Source organism: Microcebus murinus, chromosome 1 (assembly GCF_040939455.1).
Source record: "Microcebus murinus isolate Inina chromosome 1, M.murinus_Inina_mat1.0, whole genome shotgun sequence".
NCBI lineage: Eukaryota > Metazoa > Chordata > Mammalia > Primates > Cheirogaleidae > Microcebus > Microcebus murinus.
The window spans coordinates 141,293,494-141,316,672 of record NC_134104.1 but is presented as its reverse complement, the minus strand read 5'-3'; the positions used below and the strand labels follow the sequence as shown (position 1 = coordinate 141,316,672).

General features: G+C 35.2%; 1 protein-coding gene across 3 annotated transcripts in view; it reads right to left on the bottom strand.

Annotated features, from left to right (window-relative positions):
• Positions 1-1,419: 1,419 nt before the first annotated feature.
• The window catches only part of PDCD6IP (programmed cell death 6 interacting protein), an 80,974-nt gene continuing 59,214 nt past the window's right edge, over positions 1,420-23,179 (bottom strand). For all 3 annotated transcript variants that reach the window (XM_076006166.1, XM_012769208.3, XM_012769209.3), the window contains exons 13-18: positions 16,972-17,220; positions 15,994-16,128; positions 14,784-14,878; positions 7,279-7,402; positions 5,988-6,175; positions 1,420-5,020 (exon numbers count right to left, since the gene is read on the bottom strand). In XM_076006166.1, the coding sequence (XP_075862281.1) occupies positions 4,846-5,020; positions 5,988-6,175; positions 7,279-7,402; positions 14,784-14,878; positions 15,994-16,128; positions 16,972-17,220 (966 nt within the window). In that variant the 3' untranslated portion in view covers positions 1,420-4,845. The remainder of the gene's footprint in view (positions 5,021-5,987; positions 6,176-7,278; positions 7,403-14,783; positions 14,879-15,993; positions 16,129-16,971; positions 17,221-23,179) is intronic.

Below are 23,179 nucleotides of genomic sequence, written 5' to 3'. Positions count from 1 at the left end.
GTCAAAAGATCATACAAATTATAACAGTTTATCAAAACTGTTAAATTTTCCTATTAGGTTACAAAAATAGATTGAGTCAAATGACTAAATCCAAACATCTAAAACTAAGGCAGGTGTACACACATATTAAATTAGAAAATCTGCATTTTAAAATTAGAAAATCTGCATCCAAAAAGAAAATAAAGGCGGTGATATTAATAACAAAATGTATTACAAGGTGAAAAAGGGCCACTAAATTGATATGAGTCTGAATCACCTAGCTTCAAAATGTGAAACGCTTACAACATTTCAAAGTATAGGAAAACTTAAAAACAATGGTAATAGGCCGGGCGCTGTGGCTCACGCCTGTAATCCTAGCTCTTGGGAGGCCGAGGCGGGCGGATTGCTCAAGGTCAGGAGTTCAAAACCAGCCTGAGCAAGAGCGAGACCCCGTCTCTACTATAAATAGAAAGAAATTAATTGGCCAACTGATATATATATAAAAAATTAGCCGGGCATGGTGGTGCATGCCTGTAGTCCCAGCTACCCGGGAGGCTGAGGCAGAAGGATCACTCGAGCCCAGGAGTTTGAGGTTGCTGTGAGCTAAGCTGACGCCACGGCACTCACTCTAGCCTAGGCAAGAAAGCGAGACTCTGTCTCAAAAAAAAAAAAAAAAAAAAAAAAACAATGGTAATAGACTTGAATCTATTCATCACCTGTATCAATTGGAGTTCATTAGTTGAGATGGACCTAAGCAACATTTCAGCAAAAAGGAAGAATATTGGGAAACACAGAATTGGCAGAAGCCAGACTCCCATGCAGAGTGCCAATGAGCAGAGAAGGCAGACAACTTGGTTGTGCCCAGGACTGATTACCTATAAAAGCAAGACCAGTCAGAGGGCAGGGGGCAGAGAAGCACTGGTGTCAGCAGCCTATGGCCTGCAGCTCAGTGGCCTGAGCACTCTGGTGCACAGGCTATAGTCAAGTTCAAGTCTACTCACAGGCTATTCCTAAGCCAATCCTGCCCTGTGGTAATAATAAATGCCAAAGCTGGCCAAGCATGCACCTTCTCAGTCACTTTCATAGGTTGTGACTGCACCATCGCCCATCCCCCCACTTTCCCTGATCAACTGACTATTATGGTAATCTTTGATGATCACTTCCAAAAATTAAAAATGGCACTTGAAGAGAATACTCATCTGGAAGAACTGGAAAAAATCATAAGTAATAAAAACATGGTCCATTTATAATAAATTATGGGGTTCAAGCTGTAAAAAAAAAAAAATAAAACTTACTTTGTCTTCCTTTTGTAGTCTCGTGCATTTTGTCAAAGTGGGTGTTTTCTTAAATTTTCCAACCTACCATTTGTCAAAGAAATTATGGAAATGATAAGGCTGAAGGATAAAAACTTTAAAAATAAGAATTCATACTCCAAGGAAGTAAGAATCTTTCAACTTTTATTTCTAGGATACATTCATCTAGAACCTTTTGTTTCTTTACAATTTTCCCCTAAGAGAAATGAATACAATAAAAATATAATCCAACTACCAGCAATGTTTGTAACCAGAAAAGAATCTAAAATCTCTGGTGTGATAATATAGGATTTTTTTAAAAATATAAACTTCATACCAGAAATAAAGCCTGAATATTCTCTTTCTTTAAAAATATAATTTTTCCTTCTTTGCTCTTCCATGTAAATCTTATAATCAACCTGTTAGTTCTAAAGTCTATTTTTAAACCGCAATTATAACACTATAGCAGGTTTTTTCCCTACTTTATATCTTGCTCTGTACTGTGAATCATTAACTAATAATTGCGAAAGTCTTTAAAAAATGAGATGTCACTAGGTGTCTAGCAAGATTCTTCAACATATACTGAAAAAAAGTTTTTTCCATTAGCCAACAGAAACCTACTTAACAAATCATATTCTATCCTGTTTCTGAAATTAGAAAATGTATACAAAGCACTTTTGCAAACTGTAAAGCTCCAATGGAAAACATTTTTTAAATCTGTTTTGACTAGAAAGGCTGCTGACTGGGATAGAATGTTAGGGGCACAGGCTATGTGGAAATCCATTTTTTTTTTTTTCTGCAATTCCTTAGCCTGGTGGGGGACAGGATTAGAAACTGCCAAGAAGTTGGGCTATCAGTACAGGGGTATCTCACAAAGATTGATTGGTTTGCAGTAACTTATGACTTTTTCTTAAATGAGAATGAAGACCAAGAGGCACAGGACTAGCCCTCTTTAAACCAATACTTTACACCAGACTAAGCAGTCAGGTCCATATGTCTCCAACTTGGAATAAGAAATAGAAGTTAGACAGTTTTTTCTTCATTTCTGTTAAGGTCCTCTATCGAAGCAGTGCTTCATTATCTGAAGTATAATCCACTTTAAAATAGGATTCCAAAACCCAAAATAAATGGCCTAGAGATGATCTCTTTTCCTTAATTTAGGAAGGCAATTTTTTTAAAAAGCCTAATTATAAACAAGGGTACAACATACCTGAACCACAGAGTGGCACCCTCCCAACTCCAAATAAACAGCATTATCCATTATCAATGTTTTAGGGTATTTGCTAGAATATGGGAGGCTAAGCAAAGGATTACGTTTCAGTATCAAGCTCAATGAGGGCTCCCTTCTTGTTCGCTAGAATGTCCAACACAAAAGACACTTCTTTCCATGAGTCACCTTAATGAAACTGTACAGGCCTCTGAAGACAAACCCAGCAATAAAGGGCTGCAGAACTTGGTCACTGGTACCTAGACTTGGGTGACTAAAAAGAATCTTTATCTAAAAAACGAGTGAACTGACAAGAGGGAATGGGTCAGGGCTGCTACATTTAAAAGGTTTTGCTAACAGAGTTGAGCCCGACAGGTGTGCTGTGCCTCAAAGGCCTGTGGGGCCTCCTTTCTTGAGTTTCTGAGTGATCGTCCTGGGGCTCTCTGGGAACAGGCTCAACTTAGCACGAGGAATGGGCTAAATGGCCTCTCTTGGCCCTCTGATGCACTTACCCTTTTTCCTTTAGTGCCCTCTTTCCCCAAGAGAATATTCAGGCCAGTTTTGTTTTGTTTTGTTTTGTTTTCTGCATTAGTAAGAATTATAAACTAGCAGTGTGGAATACCCCTAACTCTCACTGAGTGTCTTATGTTAGTATAAGATATCTCGAGTAATAAGAATGGAGAACTTAAATGCCATTTACAGAAGAGTCAAACAAGCCTGTGTCACACTTTGATGAATCCAAAGTATAAAAATTTAGCAATGATAAGTGAAAAACTATTTTTGCCAAGGCTTAACTATTGGACTTTAAACCAATTTCAATATTCAAAAGTAATCAAAGGTCATTTATGTTGTTAACATGCCTTCATGTTTTCTACATACAACAAAGATTGTTTTTGAATATACATATTTTTTAAACCAATTTACTTCCTTTTACAATCATACCTTCAGTCTAACATTTAAAATATAAATCCAAACTGTCCATGAAAACAACAGAGGACCAAGTGACAGTATCATTTAAATAAAACAATAATGCAAGAAAATGTCAGCAGTAAGACTCAAAAAATAAACATAAATAGATTCATTGGCAATCTGCTCATACACCTAATGTGTTCAGAAATGAACTTCACATAGAACATATCCCACTGTGATGTTAGACAACTCATTCCTTTCTCATTTTCTCATTCCATGGTGCATGTCTTTACTATTTTTACTGAGGCTTATACAGTGATTAGATATCCTAATAGCAGAGATTAATATTAAATAAACAGCCTATTCCAGAATTGGCATGTTTCCAGCAATTGTTTTGTGTGTTCCCTGAATTATAAAATAGTCCAATCTTTTAGGAGCCAAAAAAAGGGCTTAGATATATTCATACACATTATGATTAAATGTTACTAAGTTAAGACAGTAAGGTGGGAAAAAGGAATAGAAGGGTACAGAGTAAATTTTCTCCAAACAATTCCATTATATTAGTCAGTACTGTCAATGATATGTATTTATTTTAATCAAGTTATGGAAAAAAATGAAAGAATTATTACCAAAATTGGCATCAGTTTCTTGGAGAAGCTAATAATAAAACATTAAATATACAAATTTATTTGTATATTTATTTGAAGAATCTTTGGTAGCAAATGTGTTTCTTCCACATTATAGGACTTTTTAAAATCAATGTCAAAAATTAATTTACTAATCAGCATATGAAAGATAAATTATGGTACTATTCTTTTGGTTTCCCTATAAAATGTCCTTGAGCCTGACTATTAACTTGCACTATTCATGCACTTAAACACAGTATCTGTTTAACTTATATACATACAAAATGAGAGACTAATACCAGAAAGAAATTAGACAGTAATGAGAATCAATGACAAAACATAACAATGACAACTGTTCTTAAGTAATTTATTTTTAAATTATAAGATTTACAATGCTTTGATTATGCAAAATAGCATAATAGAAATAAAATCAATAAACCAAAAGAGAAAGAAAACTTAGTTTTCCTGAATAACCATTCTTAAAGCCATCTTTGTAAGTATCTGATGTCCCAACCATGTCTCATGTAGAAGGTAGAAGTTTCAAACATTTCACTTGCAGGTTTAATTTCTCATTTTCACTTTTTATAAACTGTAATGTAATTTATTTCAAATCCTATTATACCCCACTGCAACAGCAGCAAATCTCACATGTATAATCAAATGTGAAACTGGGGCACAGCTTTTTGCTTTTAGCCGCAGACAGAAATTACACACTGAATTCAGTACAGTAGAGTACATTATATTAACCAGAGCGTAGAGTTTAGTACACTTATTGCAGGGTTGGTATTTCTTTCCCTCTGATCTGAACCAGCTGAGCTCCTGAGCAGACACATTACTGCTGTGGATAGTAAGACTGCTGTGGGGGCTGAGGGAAGGGATATGAAGGCTGCTGGGGTGCTGGGTACGGAGCCTGTCCGGGGCTCTGGTGATACACTGGTGGATATGGCATATTATACTGGCCGTAGGCATAAGGATTATAGCCCATGGGCATGGGCATTTGGCAATACCTGATAGGGAGAAGAAAACAAAAAAACTGGATTGGTAAATAAAATACTAGATAATTAAACATACAATGATTATTCCAAAACTAAGTTTTTTCACAAAAGCCATTTTTCTCTATTTTTCAGTCTATTAAAGAACAGTGGAGAGGGGAAAAACTATTTCAAGGTACTTGTTAGAGAAAAGCATTCCTATCCCATTATTAAGATGAAAGAATATCAAGTATTTAATACTATCTAGAAAATAATATCGTTGAAGGAAGTGACATTAAATATTCAACACTTAAAGAAAGAATAAAAACGGAGAGCCTTCATTTTAATGTGGCAAACTAGTACTCTAAAGACATTCCTCCTCCACAAGACTCAATATTCACTGCAATGAACATAAATTTGCTGTTTATGAAATTCTAATATTTAGAAGACAAAACATACTCAAGCAAAATTTAGAGCACATCTTAAAAGGCAGCCAAATGTCTGCATTTTTATGATTATGAAATTAGCTCAAAGGTGGCTAATCTTTAAGAAAGTACATTCCAAAAAAAAAAAAGAAAGTACATTCCATAATTAGATAAATTTCTGTTCAACAGTATATTAAATGCCAAAATTTCAAAGTACAGGGACATAAACAAAGGCCTTATAAGTCTGGCTATGCTAAGCTCAGGAAAGGCATCTATCTGTTTATCACCTAGATAAAGAAAACCAATGAAATACATACCGGATTCCATACAGAAGAAATGTGTTTAATATAAGCCCAATACGTAAAACATAAAAACATAAATTTGAAAAGCCCAGGAAATGGCTATTCAACTACTCATATAAGTGACCATAATGTATTTATTTCTGGATAAGCTTACAACATAATTTATGCATTCATGCCACCTTCATTTATAGAAGGGGTGACCCTGTTTTCAAAAGGTTAGCCAGAGGTAGAAACACATTAGCCAACTCCTTAGAATATACAATGTTGCGGCCTTACCCGGGATATCCTGGATAGGTGGGATAGGGTGGTCCCTGGGCCTGTGGAGGGGGAGCGGAGCCAGGGGTTTGTGATGGAACTGGTGCAGTGGTCCCAGCCCCCACTGGAGCCGGAGCAGTAGCAGAAGGAGCTCGATTTGCTGGAAGCACAGGAGGTGGAGGCCGGGCTGGGGGCTGAGGCTTAGGAGGCTATAAAGAAAAGTCAGCATTAATTACAAAATGTTTTATTTTTCTCTCAAATTGCTACTGATTAAAATAAGTGATGGTATGCTACATGAAAAGCTCTAGAATCCAATCAAAATGTATTTCTAATTTCCATTCTTAAATGTTGGCTTATTACTCTAGAAATGTATCATAGTTGAGGAATAATTCTCCAATTTGTAGAAACACCCATAGCCACTGCTCTTTTCTTGATGCCTATTTAATCATTTACTACTTCCACCAATGGCCAGATACTGGAGGTGGATGGAAGAAGCACACATACGGTTTATTATTATAATCCATACCTAGTCCCCAAACTATATGAAAATTTTCAAACACCAGATAACTTGAATAGTATATAAAACAATCACATATCTACCAATGAAATTCAACAACTATTAACATTTTACCATATCTGCTTTATCCATATTTATATCCATATATTTATCTATCTACATATTTGCAGAACCATTTGAAAATAAGCTGCAAACTCCATGACACCAGCCATGAAGACTTCAGCACTCAAGTCCTAATAAGAATATTCTCCTTAATCACAATACCATTTTAACACTAAGAAAATGAATGCCTATTCTCCAATATCAATGAATATCCATCCACTCCAGATTCAAGTTTCCCTATTTATCACAAAAAAGCTCTTACAGCTATTTTTATGAACCAAAGTCAAGATTCATATACTGTATTTGACTGTAATAAACTTTTCATTTATTTTAATCTAGATTATATCCAGTCTTTTTTCAGATAGATGACATTCAGTTTTAGAAAAGACCAATCTAGGTGTCCCACATAATGTCCCATGTCCTAGATTTGTCCAAATGCTTCCTAATGGTACAGTTTAAATTCAATCTCTGATTTTATCACTATAGTTGCTGTAAATGCAAAGTTAGTTCTAAAGACTTGATTAGATTCAGGTTAAACATTTTTTGTCAAGATTTCATGAGTGACGCTGTGTTCTACATATTGCAAAACATCAGAAAGGTTGATCACCTTCCAATGTAAAGTATGTTTTATCCTTTACAGCAGGCAAGTTGTCATTAATGTGCAACCTCCATCTAAAAACTCTGTGTACTAACCGGCATGGTTCTTGGTGCTGGAGTTGGAGGAGTTGGTGCATGTCCTCCTGCTGGAGACGACTGATAGGCAGGTGTAGGGATTGAAGGAGCACTGGGTTCTCTGGCAATGCTTTGTTGCAAGTCCCTTATTAAAGACATAGTGTTAACAATTAACACAATAAGAAAATGTAATGCACATAAAATATCAGATCCTTTTTATTTTTATTTTTTTCACACATGAAACAGGGAAAATGGACCACAAATAATCATGGCATTTTAAAATTTAATACACTTCAAAGTAGTACAGCCACTATGGAAAACAGCATGGAAGTCCCTCAAAAAACCAATAGGTCTGCCATATGACTCAGCACTGCTGGTTATGTATACAAAAGAAATCAGTATATTGAAGAGGTATCTGTATTCCTGTGTTTATTACAGCACTATGTAACACTTTTTTTTTTTTTTTTTGAGACAGAGTCTCGCTTTGTTGCCCAGGTTAGACTGAGTGCTGTGGCGTCAGCCTCGCTCACAGCAACCTCAAACTCCTGGGCTCAAGTGATCCTTCTGCCTCAGCCTCCCGAGTAGCTGGGACTACAGGCATGCGCCACCATGCCCGGCTAATTTTTTCTATATATATTAGTTGGCCAATTAATTTCTTTCTATTTATAGTAGAGACGGGGTCTCACTCTTGCTCAGGCTGGTTTTGAACTCCTGACCTCGAGCAATCCGCCCACCTCGGCCTCTCAGAGTGCTAGGATTACAGGCGTGAGCCACCGCGCCCAGCCAACACTTTTTAAAAAAAGAATAAAAGGTAAACATTTTTGAAGATCTTAGTTACAGCTAGAGTAAGTAACATATCAAAAGGGGCGGGTAATCCTAAGACTGCCCACTCTTTAATAAAAGGTAGTCCCTAGATGAAAACTGCTAACATAACCTATCTAAAAGTTAGCAGAAAACTAAAAAACACTCATAGTCATCCAGCTAATACTTTAATCACAGTATGAATCAGTGTTTAACAGAAAATAAAACAGATGAGAAAGCTAATCTATTATGCAAACCATAATGCAAATTTCTAGATAAAAAATTTCTGCAGATATTCAAAGAAATGTAGCACTGAGATATTTTATGTTAAAAGGTAATTCATAATCTATTCACTAACATAACTCATGGAATATATATTGTTGAAAAGATCATTATAATTTATTATTAAAAATTAGAATGTCTCCTCTAACAGTAAATTGGAATCTATCCCAATCTCACTAAGTAATATGTAAAGCTAGGCACAGTGGCCCACGCTTACAATCCTAGCACTTTGAGAGGCCAAAGCAGAAAGATTGCTGAGGCCAGGAGTTCAAGACCAGCCTAAGCAACACAGCAAGACCCCATCTCTACAAAAAAATGAAAAAATTAGCTGGATGTGATGGCACATGCCTATAGTTTCTGCTACTCAGGAGGCTGAGGCATAAGGATTGCTTAAGGCCAATAGTTCGAAGTTGCAGTGAACTATGATGACACCATTACACTCAACCAGGCAACAAAGCATAATCCTGTCTCAAAAATAATAACAACAACAATAATAATAATAATACCTCATGTAAAATCCACTCTAGAAATACATGGTATCAACCAACTTCTCACTGTACTGATTAACATACACAGAGAAGTAAATATGTGTCCCAAAATATCAAGACAGTACTTGTTGCCCTGATGTAACAATTAACAGCAACCCCTCACATCTGCCACACCCCACTTTCATTCTCAAAAAGGGCCCCAGTTGGAAGATAAATTAGTCACTCCAGAGAAAAAGAAAATTAATATATATTCATCAAAAAAACTAAAGCTCCTTCTTAATGTAAGTAAAAAACTGCTTACAAGATAAACTAGATGGTTTTTTTCTTTTTTTGAGATGAGGTCTTGTTATATTGGGCTGGAACTCCTGGACTCAACCAATCCTCCTGCCTCAGTGTCCTCTGTAGTTGTTACTACAGGCGTGCACCACACAGCACCGAGCTAATGTTTTCTACTTTTTTAGAGGAAGGGTCTAGCTATGTTGCCCAGGCTGGTCTAGAATTCCTAGGCTCAGATGATCCTCCCAAATTGCTGAGATTACAGGTATAGGCCACCACTCCTAGCTAAACTAGAAGTTTTTAATCAAATTCTAAAAGACCAGATTTTGAAATATCTAAAAAATATATGTATATTATAATGCCTTAACACAATACCTAGGGATGGTTGCAGTAAATAACATATTTATAGGGCAAATAAGAATTTCCTAGCCACTTACTAATAAATCAAAACTATTAAACAAGATCAATACTGTAAAAAAGCAATAATATATGAAATAAAATGCCACCAATATTCCTATGCCCAATAACCATTACTGCTGACATTAGTATTTAAACCATTATTGAAAATAAGTAACGCTCAGAAAAAAACATTCATTCTTTTTCTACTCTATATTTTTGATAAAAGATTTCAATGAAAACAAAAATTAAGAATCAAAGCCTCTAGCTAATAAGTATATAAAAGGACATATTAGTCATCAGGGAAATGAAAATTAAAACCACAATTAGATAACACTATACATCCACCAGAATAGCAAAGGGCAAAAATGTGGAGCAACCAGTACTCTCATATACTGTTAGGAGGAATATAAATTAGTACAACAACTTTGGAAAACTATATGGCAATAGTTTTTGGCAAACTATATGGCAACTAAAGTTGAACATACACATACCCTATGACCCAGCAAATCCACTCTTAGATATATATCCAACAGCAGTGCATACATATGCTCACCAAAAGCATGTACTATATAATACAGTAACCACTTGCCATATGTGGCTAATAAACCTGATACACTTAAATATACCCGAAATGTGGCTAATTTGAATTGAGATGTGTTGTTAAGTACAAAATTACATAGATTTCTAAGACTTAAGGTGGGAAAAAAAAGTAAAATAGCTCAGTCATAATTTTTACATTATGTTAAAATGATAGTACTAAGTTAAATATATTATCAAAATTAATTTCACCTGTTTCTTTTAATTTCTTTTTACTATGGCTATTAAAAATTATACATTTTCAATTGTATATATCACCGCATAGTATTTCACTATACAGACACAGCTTTATTTATTTCACCAGCTTCAGACACTTCATTTGTTTTTACTCTTCTACTGCTATAAGCAATGCAGAAATTAATAACCTCATAAATACATGTCTAGCACATGCTAATATATCTTCAGAACAGATTCCCAAAACCATTAAAGGATGTTTGAATTTGTAATCCTCACCTTTACAGCTAAACTGCCCTTCACAAAGATTGCACTATTCCATACTCTCACTGCAATATATGACACTTCCCCAACGTGTGCCAACAAAGAATGTTAACGAACTTTCAGATTTTTGCCAATCTGAAAAATGATATTTCAGAGTACTTTTAATTTGTATTTTATATTGAATGAGGGTGTTTTTCCATGTTTAAGAGCTACTTGTATTTCCTTGTCCGAAAAATTTCTGTTAACATCCTTTCCCCAGTTTTCTACTGGGTTATTTTTCTCAGTAATTCCTAGGAATTTTTTCACAAATAAGGTAAATTAGCCTTTCGACTATGAGTAAGATTCAAATATTAATTGCCCAGTTTGTCATATCTTAACTCTGCTTATCATGTTTTTATAATGAACTTATCCATTGTTTTGTTAATGGTTTCTGGATATTAAGTCAGAGTCAGATTCCTTCCAATCCAGCACTGTTAAAGAATTCTCCATATTCTCTCTTTTAGACTTCACATTTCATTGACACATGTCAAGTTTGATCCATTTGGAATTTATTCTGGTACAAAACTAACTTTTGTTTTCTAAATGACTAGGCAGTTGTCCCCAACTTCTTCTGATGGGTTTTAAGACCTACACTAAATTCACTTATGTATTTAAATCTATTTCTATTAATATTTTCTATTCTGTCTTTGGTCTGTCTAATCATGCCCCAGTACCATGGTTTTAACTAGAGACAGCATTATATTTCCTAATATCTGGCAGAATTGGTATCCCCTCACTATTCCTTTTACTCAGTTTTCATAGCTAATCTTGTTTCTTTTTCTACTTTTTTTTTGAGACAGAGTCTCGCTTTGTTGCCCAGGCTAGAGTGAGTGCCGTGGTGTCAGCCTATTTCACAGCAACCTCAAACTCCTGGGCTCAAGCAATCCTCCTGCCTCAGCCTCCCGAGTAGCTGGGACTACAGGCATGCACCACTATGCCTGGCTAATTTTTTTTTCTATATATATCAGTTGGCCAATTAATTTCTTTCTATTTATAGTAGAGACGGGGTCTCGCTCTTGCTCAGGCTGGTTTCGAACTCCTGACCTCGAGCAATCCGCCCGCCTCAGCCTCCCAGAGTGCTAGGATTACAGGCGTGAGCCACCATGCCCGGCTTCTTTTTCTACTTGAACTTTAGGATCAAGTTGTCTAACTCCAAATGAAAATATGTTAATTTTTTTAAAATCAGAAGTATGCATAAATCAGTGTGTGTGTGTTTGTGTGTATGTATGGGGGGAGAGAGAGAGAGAGATGGTCTCACTATGCTACCCAGACTGAAGTGCAGTGGCCTCAGCCTCCTGAGCAGCTGGGACTACAGGTGCATGTCACTGTGCCCAGGTGATGCGTAAGTTTATTTAAAATTGACATCTTTATGAAGTTGAGTTATCCTATCCAAAAACATACGCCTTTCAACTTGCTCAAGTCTTTTTGTATCCTTGAAACAGTATTTTAAAGTTTTCTTCATATAGGTCTCATATATGACAAACTTATTCTTATATATAGATCATTTTTGTTGCTACTGTAGGTGGATTTTTTCATCTATCATATCTTCCACAGATTTATTTACATGAAAGCTACTGATTTCTACAAATTATTTTTATTACCAACAACTTCAGTAATAATTATTTTATTATTTGCAGAATTTGGGGTAGTTTCCAAGTAGTTATACAATCATAAAGTCTGCCTTAATAGTGATAGTTTTACCTCTTCCTTTCCAAATTTTTTATTTCTAATTTCTTTCTCTTGTCTAATTATCCTGGTTAGTACTGCCAGCATAATATTAAATAATAGCATTGACAGTGGCATTTATTGTCTGTTCTTGACTTGAAGGGGTCTGTTAATAGTGTTTCTCCATACCCAAAATGCTCAGTTTGGGGCAGAAAGATATATCGTTCAGGTTAAGGAAGCATCTATCTACTCCTATTTTATTATCAGAACAATTATATAATAACATCTTCTCAAATGATTTTGTCTCATATATGAAGATAAACCTGTGATCTTTTTCTCCTTAGATATAAAAATATTGAACCAATAACTGTTCCCCCCTCCTCTTGGTCATGATTCTTTTTTAAGAAAGAATCATGGTGAATGATTCTTTCATTACTAGTGAATGAAAGATGATGAATGATGAATGAATTACCGGTGAATATAATTGGCAAGTACTTTATTTAGGACTTTAACATCCATATTCATAACTGAAATCAGTCTGAAGACTATTTTGTTTTAATGGTTGTCAAGTTTTCTTATCATTAATACTAATTTGGAGGGTATTCATCTTTTTTTATTGTCGTTAAAGCTCTAGAACAATTTTAAAAACATTCTAATTATTTGCTTTACATAGGTTTAGTAGAAATACTCTAAAAACAACTACCCTGCTCTTTGTTAGGGATGGAAGAAGGTAACTCTTTGATAACATCTTCCTCTTCTATGAAAAACTGTTTAAATAAGAACAGAGAGCTGAAAAAGGTCTAGTTGGCTGAAAGGGTCACTCCACTCTCTTATAGCATATAGTGCTACTAGCTTAGATTTTTTCACCTTTTTATAAATGGACTTTTTGTCTCTGACTGCTTAAAGGAGTCTGCCGTTATCTTTTTTTTTCCTTTCTTTTTCTTTTTTTTTTTTTTTTTTTGAGACAGAGTCTCACTCTTTGCCTGGGGTAGAGTGCCGTGGCATCAGCCTAGCTCACAGCAACCTCAAACTCCTGGGCTCAAGCAATCCTTCTGCCTCAGCCTCCCAAGTAGCTGGGACTACAGCCACCATGCCCGGCTCATTTTTTCTATATATTTTTAGTTGTCCAATTAATTTCTATTTATAGTAGAGACAAGGTCTCGCTCTTGCTCAGGCTGGTTTTGAACTCCTGACCTCAAGCAATCCTCCCGCCTCGGCCTCCCAAAGTGCTAGGATTACAGGCGTGAGCCACCACGCCCGGCCCTGCCATTATCTTTTAAGGCTAATAATTAATATGCTATGATGCTGACAGTTCTTGATCATTTTTCCCCACCATATGATATACTCTTTTAACAAACCTCTTATTTTAGGAAAATGTTTTTGAGTAATACTATCAAATATCTATTCTGTTCACTATTTTGGTTTTTCTTCTTTGAGAGGAATTCAATTTTGCATATATTGGATCTTCTGTTTCTGTTTTCTAATCCTTGTTAATTCTTTCTTTACTTTGGTTTCACTTTCTCTGATTTCCTCATCTCTGCTCTGTGTCCTATGTTTTCTTCAGTGTCTATTCTCCCTTTGTGCTCCGTCGCCCTTCAACTTATATCTACAATGGCTTTGTTCTTCTCTTCTATTTCTTTCCTAAATTCACATTTTTTTTAAGAGAAGAGGTCTCGCTCAGTCACCCAGGCGAGTATAGTGGCCCCAAAAGCTCGCTGCAACTTCAAACTCCTGGGCTCAAGCGATCCTCCTGCCTTAGCCTCCTCCCAAGTGACTGGGACTACAGGCATGGGTTATCATGCCTGGCCTGACACCTAATATTTTATCACTATTTGTTTTCTTACCATCTTCCTTGAATTTCTCTCTGGCATTTCTGCCCAAGGTGTTCCTAAGAGTGATTGCTTCTCCTTACTTTTTGGTGTTTTTTTTTGTTTTGTTTTACTATTGTTGTTTTAATTCATGGTGAAATGTTTGCTCAGAATTTTCATCTGTTCTGTTATTTTGGTGAATGTTCTTCATCTATGAAGTTTTGTTAAATTTTGTTCATTTTTTTCACCTTTATAAATATAGTATCTCCGTTATCAATGCTGTGTCACCTCTCTATTGATTACTCAGCAGAAAATGGGTCCTACACGACTGGCCTTGTTTCCTCAACAGGCTCCTTCAGAAAGTGATTTTGCTTGTACTTTCTGAGCTATTCATCCTGTCTTTTCCATGGTTCTATGCTTCTAGTTTTATGTAAGAAACCTATCTGCCACTTCAAGATAAACTGCTTACATTTACTGGCACTTCCTGAGATCTGCCACCCTGAATTGTTTTGTTATCATTTCTGTGACCTCACTGTATTTCCTACATCTAGAGTTTCTTCTCCTTTTCATCCTTTCATTCCTAGATTGTGCAGTTGTTTGCTTGTGGCTTTGTAAAATACCTGGAAAAAAAGATACCTGGTATCTCAAACTACCAAGTTTACCCCAGAAGCCTCTACATGATTTTTTTAAAGAAAATATTTTAAGTACAATTTGATAAACAAAAAAAACTTACTTTAAGAGTTCATCTCTTTCTGTCTTCCTTGCAAATACTATATCACTGCATTTGTTCTGGAACCTGACCAAGATTTCAGTCAACTCATTGTAAAACTATAAGCAAAGAATAAATATAAGTAATAATAAGAACAATATTTTTAATTCAGTGAGTAATACAATTTAAAGCTAATTTATCAATGACAATCAAAGCTGAAGAACTGAAATCCTTTGAATAAGACAGTCATACCACTTATTAAGCCCAACAATTAAATTAAATACAACCTCAAATTCCTAAAAAAAAATAATAAAGCCATTTCTACAGAACATTATCACTAAATATTAAGTACAAGTTAAAAGTATCATGAACATGTTTCCAATAACTAGAGAAAAGTCAATTACTTAACAATTGACACTACACCTTCTTACGTGGTTAGATTTGCACATTCACTACAAAAATGAATCATTTTTACAAAAATGATTTTAAACAAAATCATCATTTTAAACAAAAATAAAACAGCATATAACTATCCTCTCTATTTGGATGGCTTTGCAATATTCTTACCCTCTCTTCAAAGAGTTTTGCACAATACCTACTGTATTTACATCAAGATCACTTTAGTCAGTGATCATTATGAAATTAAATACCAAAATGAATTATGCATCTGAAAATTTAAAAGTCACTTGTTCCCTCTTTAAAAGCAAAGTAACTGGTAAAACACAAATATAACCATGTCCCTAAACTTTATAAAGGACAAGGTAAGAAAGTACTTAAAGCATATTTAGTAAGCCTTCTGATACTCAGGAAGGTCATGAGTCTACCATCACCAAGCCACCACACAGAATATAAAAGCCATGCCCACACTACCCTTTCCCATCACAGATCAGCTGTGACTATTCCTGTCCCTTCACAATTCAAATTGGTCAACTTCCTATTCCTTAAAAAAGTGTCACTGGCTTCTGACATCCCTGCTAACTTCTGCTACCTGTAATATTTATACCCATTTTCTGCCTGAAATAATACACCACCCACCCTTCAAAGTTCCCATGAACTGTTGCCACCTTCATTAATCGTTTTTGCTCTCATAACAAACTTCACAGAGGCGAAAGGCATTAAAGCTAACAACAATCCAGGCAAAGAATAATTTTATCCAACTGGAAACATCAATTAATATCCTAAACTATACTTTCACCTTTATACTTTTTAGCTGTTCTTTTTATGTACTTCATACCTTTGTGCCCTCCTTCAAATTAGCTACAAGTTCGACAAAGTTGTCATATGCAGTAGCTAAATTCTTCAAAACTTCTTCTCTTAAGTTAGCTTCATTGTTAGATTGTTTCATTTTCGAAAACTCCTGGTGTGAGACCTTGTTAAAATAAAGATTTATGAATTTATATTTGTTTATAAAATAACATAGCTCATAACATTTTTATTGATAGTTTTTCCAACTATGAAAATCATATATGATCAAATACATGCAGAATTACCGGAAATATCTAATAAATATGTTTTTTGAGGTAGCACAATGCTTTAAATCTTTCCTTAAGTAAAAATATTACAAATCCAATGAATATCAAAACACAACAAATAATGATTACAGGTTTCTGTTAATATATAACACTTGAAAGAAATACAATCAAGATGAAAATTCTTTTACTTCTTAGAATACCTTCTATTATGTATAGATATAATATTCAAGAGTAGATATATATAACATATAATTCTGTACATTACTAAAAGGGCAGAATGTCAAGTCTTTATTAGTCCAAACTACCTATTTATAAATACAAATATGACTAACTTCAAACATCTAAGCTTATTTAGTTTTGCGTTATTTTCAAAAAACAACTAAAGTCTGTAATGTTAGCCATATAATTACAGGTATCAATAATCCCAACTAATTTTGATTTTCTCCTCTATGGCAAAAAAGCCAAAGCTGTTAAAAATGTGGAAAAACCCAAATTATCTGAAGCATCAAGCACTTCTAAGTAACATACAACACTTTAGCCACAGAAGTGTGGCATTCTTTCATAGATTTAAATAAAACCAAAATGACAAGTTAAATTTTGCAAAATACAGATGTATCGTGTGCCACTCTTAACTATATAGATTCTCCAATGTCATTTTCCTAAATGAACATAGGTTTAGTCCAGGCATAACCTTTCTGCAATTTTTTAAACATATATCTTATTAAATATATAAATTTCACCTGAATACTTTTAAGAAGTCCCTCCTGTTTCTTTAGAGATTCTTGGACTTTTGTTGTAAGACCTCCATAGATTCGATCCAGTTCAGTAACAGAAAGAGCTTCTTCATTTATTACACCATCTTGAGCCAGAGCTGTCAAAAACTTGCTTGTCATGTCAAAATTCACTGATTTCAGGTCATTCTCTAGACCTTCTCTTTCCTTTTTTACTTCGTCAAGATTTGTCAATAATGATTTTAAGACATTTACAACCTAAACAATAAAAAAGTAGTTTAGTTTAATTGCAAAAAAAAAAAAACAGAAGCTAGTGTCAAGAAGGAAATAATGTACAAAGGTTCATTCAGGGTCAGAGAGAGATGATTTCTCAAAGAGAAAAGTATTAATATAAATTGTGCCTCAGGTTTATTTAGATACAGACATCGTATCTTGAACTGACTCAGAATATAACAATAGCAACATTAATAACAGCAGCAACACCTACAATTTACTGTATACTTACTACCTATCAGGCACTATGCTAGATACTTCATCAATATAGTTTACAATACCCTATGGGGTATATATTCATTACCTCCATTTCAAAGATTAGGATAATGAGTCTCAGAAAAATTAAGTAACATGGTTACACAGGTACTAAGTGGCAGAGGTGAAATCTGAGGCCTAAGATTGAATAACTCCAAAACCAATCTCTTAAGCACCCTACACTAGACTGCCTCCCTGTCATAGCTGTGAAGTGGAGGAAGGTATGATTTTGCGAAGTTAAGTAGATACCTTGTTTTGCCTACATGGAGCTATTAGGAGATAGAGATACACAGAGATAGATATGGTGAGAGCAGCCTAGATGGAGAAAGAGATACAGTGAGAGATAGAACTAGAAAGCTATATATATACCATGTTTGTTTTATACGCTGGGTGAGGAAGAGGGGGAAAGGGTTCTTGTACCTCTTTTCATATCATTAAGAGTTTTATCACTTGTATTCAGTCCAGGTAGTCTCTGATTTAAATCCATGTGATTCATAAATACCCCTTTTTATTAAGAGTGTTCAAGGGTCCTCTGATATCATTTTCAAGCTGCCCCTTTCACTCACATCTCTTTCCTCTGTGCTAAGACCACTAAAGAGAACACCAACACTAACTCCCTATTCTGCTTGCCCCAGTGATGTTCACAGAAAGCTGGAAAAAAGACAAAGGAAGAAGGGGACATCTATGAACCCCATCTCCATCCCTGTCTTTCTTTTCACCAGCACCAAATCCAACTCCAGTGGACTACCCCATCAACTGCCTGTTTCTAAGAATTCCTGTCCTACTCTTCCTTCCACAGTTCTAGTTAGCCCCTTGGCAGGAACATCCAGAGTAACAACACTTTGTGAAGACCAAAACATGCAGAAAACTCTAAGGTTTCTTTTAAATTTAAGTGAACTTTCTTTTTGGCCTCTGTTTACCACTCATATCCCGTAAGTGTCCTAATCTTAACATTCAGAGTCTATTTTTTAAAAACAGGAAAAGAAAATGAGGGTGTGGACAGGAAAAGGAAATACGATTCCTAGAGGTTCAAGAAGCATCAAACTGCAGGGACTCTAAAACGAAGGAAGAGGAGAAAGAATCATACCTGCATGGCTATGACAAAGTCTGTTGAAGGACCTAGTGGAACTTGATATTAGACGATGCAGATAAAAATTTTGCTCCAAGTGACTTCCAAGATGTATTGTTAAATTTTTAAAAAGGTGCAAAAAGCATATATAGTATACTGCATTTTGAGTAAAAGAGAAGGGAAATCAGAATATAAAGATATACACATACATATGTATATATTATGCATATGTATTATTTTGCAAAAAGAAAAGCAGTAAGGACAAAACCAGAAACTAATGAATATGGTTACTCATAGGAAGTATACAGGTAGGAGGTGGAAGGAACAGGAATGAGATATCTCTGCATGCACCTTTTAAATCATGCAAATTTTTTACGCATTCAGAAAACAAATCAAAACTTGAATACAGAAACAAATGAACTATATAACTGCCTATCAAAGTGAAACATAATTACACAGAAAAAAATATTTCAACTCTGATTATACTGCCTTATAATGGGAGTGGGCATAATGACTTAGTTACTGTGTAATTGAGGGGAGTTTACTACCTGGAAAACTCAATTTTCTCATCTGCAAAATGAAAATAATAATAATAATGCCTATTTCAGGACGGTTGTGAAGACTGAGATAATCTATATAAAGTACTCAAAGTAATTTCTAACAAAGGAAAAGTGTTCAATCAAATTAACCATCATTATTACCTAGTAGTTAGGTTTTATAGTCTAACTCTATACTTTGGGTACGTTATAGACTAATAAGGCTTAGGCATCTAAGCATTCAGACAGGGATAGAAAAACAGTAAAAAATAGATTAAGGATTAAAGTATCCTCTATTGTGCTGAATTACAATGACCTTTGTAATTATGTGACATATTTTATATTGGGTGGATGCAATAGGATATAAAAATAAAAAACACTGCGGCAGTATTACCTGCTGGTATAGCTTAACTGAAAATGGACTTAAGACTTTACCCTACATGAAGATTTGGCTATTAGAAAAACAAGAAAAGTCTTTTGTTATTTCTCTATAAGTTATGTCTAATAAAAGCTAAAAAGAAACAAAATTAACCTAGTAAAACTAAAGCTGGGTCAGAATCCATAGGAACATGAAAAAAAAAAAAAAAAAAACTAAAGCTGGGGGAGAAATATGAATATGCTGAAGGGTTAACAAAAATAGGCTAATTAACAAAGCTGAGAGTCTGGAACACTGTAATACTAATTATCTTGAAACATACTGAATACCTCTTATACAGTATAGAAATTAAGATCCTCTCATCAAATAATGGGCTAAAATTATGATGCTAATACCTGCCCCCCCCCGCCCGTGAAGTAATAAGTGATATGAGAAGACAGACATGGTTCATATGGATACAGCTTCCTCTTCAGTGAAGAACTAACCAAACACCTGATAGCAGAGAAATGTGGAACAAAACACCATCAGGATTTTAAGAACCATGAGTTACAATACCAATTCTAGTTACAAAAAAAAGGTAACCTCCTGACTTTTATGGTAAATAGCTTTCTAACCAGAGTCATACAAAAGGAATAAATTGTTATTTACTAAGTCCTATGCTATTCCAAAATGCTATGATTCTAAGTCTCCAGAAAAAAATGCCATTTCAAAAACCAATTTATGAATGAACTTTTGGACTACCACACAGAGATCCCTTGTATTACAAACATTCTCTTTTTTTTTTTAAATGGTCATATACAGTACATTAACCATAGTCCTGATTGTTTGATACTGGCCTCATTTTAACAGAGTAAATGAAGTAAAAAATGAATTAAACTGCTTCCACAAATGAATGACCAGGATCATCAAAAAAGAAAACTGCCGCCTAAATTTTCTTATAAACTCAAGTTTGATGCTGAACATATTATTAAGTCAAAGTATATAAATAATTAGAATTCTGAGGTATTTAATTCTGTCTCATAAATACCTCCAATACCTCATAAATATCTCCAATTAGCTTTCAACTGCAATTAATTGCATCCCTTTATGAAGTTAGGCTGCCAGTAGGTATCACTCAATCAACAAATACTTTTTGAGTCCTTATGTGTTGGATACTCTTCTAGATGCTATAGATATAACTATTAGGTCATTAAGTATGAAATGTCTGATTTCCTTAAGTACTAAGTTTGACAGTTGATATCTCTGACATTTTCGCTTTGACATTTCTTGTTTTATTTTTATTGTGAAGGCACATCCTCATTCTTTCAAATGCATAGTTCCTGGCTTGTGATTATCTTTTTTTTTTTTAGAGCAATTTTTGTGAAACCATAGATAAGTCAAAAATTCATGTTATTTTTGAGGCCGGGCGCGGTGGCTCACGCCTGTAATCCTAGCACTTTGGGAGGCCGAGGCGGGCGGATCGCTCAAGGTCAGGAGTTCGAAACCAGCCTGAGTGAGACCCCGTCTCTACCAAAAATAGAAATAAATTAATTGACCAACTAAAAATATATATACAAAAAAAATTAGCCGGGCATGGTGGCGCATGCTTGTAGTCCCAGCTACTCGGGAGGCTGAGGCAGTAGGATCGCTGAGCCCCGGAGATTGAGGTTGCTGTGAGCCAGGCTGACGCCACGGCACTCACTCTAGCCTGGGCAACAAAGTGAGACTCTGTCTCAAAAAAAAAAAAAAATTCATGTTATTTTTGAATATGAGTTCTAACATGGAATCAATGCTGCACAGACAGCTCAAAATATCAGTAAAGTGTTTCGGAAGGATGTGGCTGATGAACGCATAGTACACCAATGGTTCCAGAAGTTCTCTTCTTGTGATTTCAATCTTGAAAATAAGCCACATGGGCAACCTGAGACCAAGGTGGATAATGATGAGCTGAAACCTGTTGTGGAAGCAAATCTACCCCAACCTATGCATGTATCAGCAGCAAAGTTTGACATTACTATTCCAACAATATTGGACCATTTGAAACAAATCAGCAAGATAAAGAGGCTGGATAGATAGATGGGTACTTCAGGAATTAAATCAGCATCAGAAGAGAAATCGTCTCAAAGCTTGCCTTTCTTTGCTGTCACGACATAAAGGTAAACCATTTCTACACTGTATTATTACATTTGATGAAAAATGAATTCTTTTTGACAACTGCAAGTGTTCAGCACAAATGCTGGATAAAGAAGTGCTGTAACACAGTCCAAAACCATATAGTCATCAAAAAAAGCTAATGGTGTCTGTTTGGTGGTCCAGAGCTGGTATTATCCACTACAGCTTCATGAAATATGGTCCATTATAGCAGATGTCTACTGCAACCAATTCAACCAAATGATTGGGATGCTTGAGATTAAGCAACCAAGACTGGTCAACAGAGACAGGCCAATCTTCCTGCAAGACAGTGTTCGACCACATGTCGCACATACAACGCTTCTCAAACTACAGAAGCTATACTTGGAAATTCTCTGTCATCCACCATATTCACCAGACCTTCAACCAGCTGACTACCACTTCTCCAGCCTTTTGACCACTTTGTGCAAGGGAAAATATTCAATTCTAAACAAGCTGTGGAAAACACCTTTGGAGATTTCATCACCACTCACTCTCCAGGTTTCTTTACTGCTGGCCTAAACAAGCTACCATTAAAAGATGGCAAAACTGTGTCGATAGTGTAGGCACATACTTTGATTAACTATTCTGCTTCTTGTTTGAGATATAATAAACTAAACCTTTGATTTGAAATCAGACATTTCATATTTAATGATCTAGTATTAACAAAAACAGTCTTTTCCTTCACTTGGGGGACTATAGAGAGTGGAAGGATTAAACAAATACACACAAAAAAGAGTAATATAGTAAACAATAACAAAGATGGGGAAGAAGTGATATCTGAGACTAATAAAAAAGAAGTAGTAGCCATGGAAAGGGAAACAAGCCCCAAACAGAAGGAAAATCAAATGTAAAAGTACTGAGGCAGGAACAAACTTGGCAGGTTCAAAGGCCACTCTGGCTGAAGCGTAATAAACAAAGGCAGAATGGGAAATGAGGTCAAACAGAATGACAGCCATGTGAGATTATCTAGGTTGTCTATAGCTCATCTTTTAGATCAGGGACTAGCAAACTTTTTGCAAAGAACTAGACTGAAAATATTTTTGGCTTAGTAGGCCAGTCTTTGTTGCAACTACTCTGCTTTTGTAGTATGAATGACAGTATATAAATGAATGAATGTGGTTATGTTCCAAGAAAAATTTATTTATGGACATTGAAATCTGAATTTCATATAATGTCCACATGTCATGGAATATTATTCTTTTGACTTTTCTTTCAATCATTTAAAAAATGTAAAAACCATTGTTAGCTTGCCAGTCATACAAAAACAAGAGGTAAGCTAGATTTGGCTCAAAGGCCACAGGTTGCTAACCATACTTGTAGATTATAAAACTCTCTGAAGCATTTAACAATACCAAAAACAATTAGGGACATAAGGAATGCTCTCAATTAAATTTTCAACTTTACTTTTCAAATCTGGTCTCTTTTTCTTTTCTTTTTTCTTTTTTTTAAGACAAGGTCTCACTCTGTTGCCAAGGCTAGAGTACAGTGGCATCATGGTAGCTCACTGCAAACTCAAACTCCTGGGCTCAAGCAACCCTCCTGCCTCAGCTTCCCAAG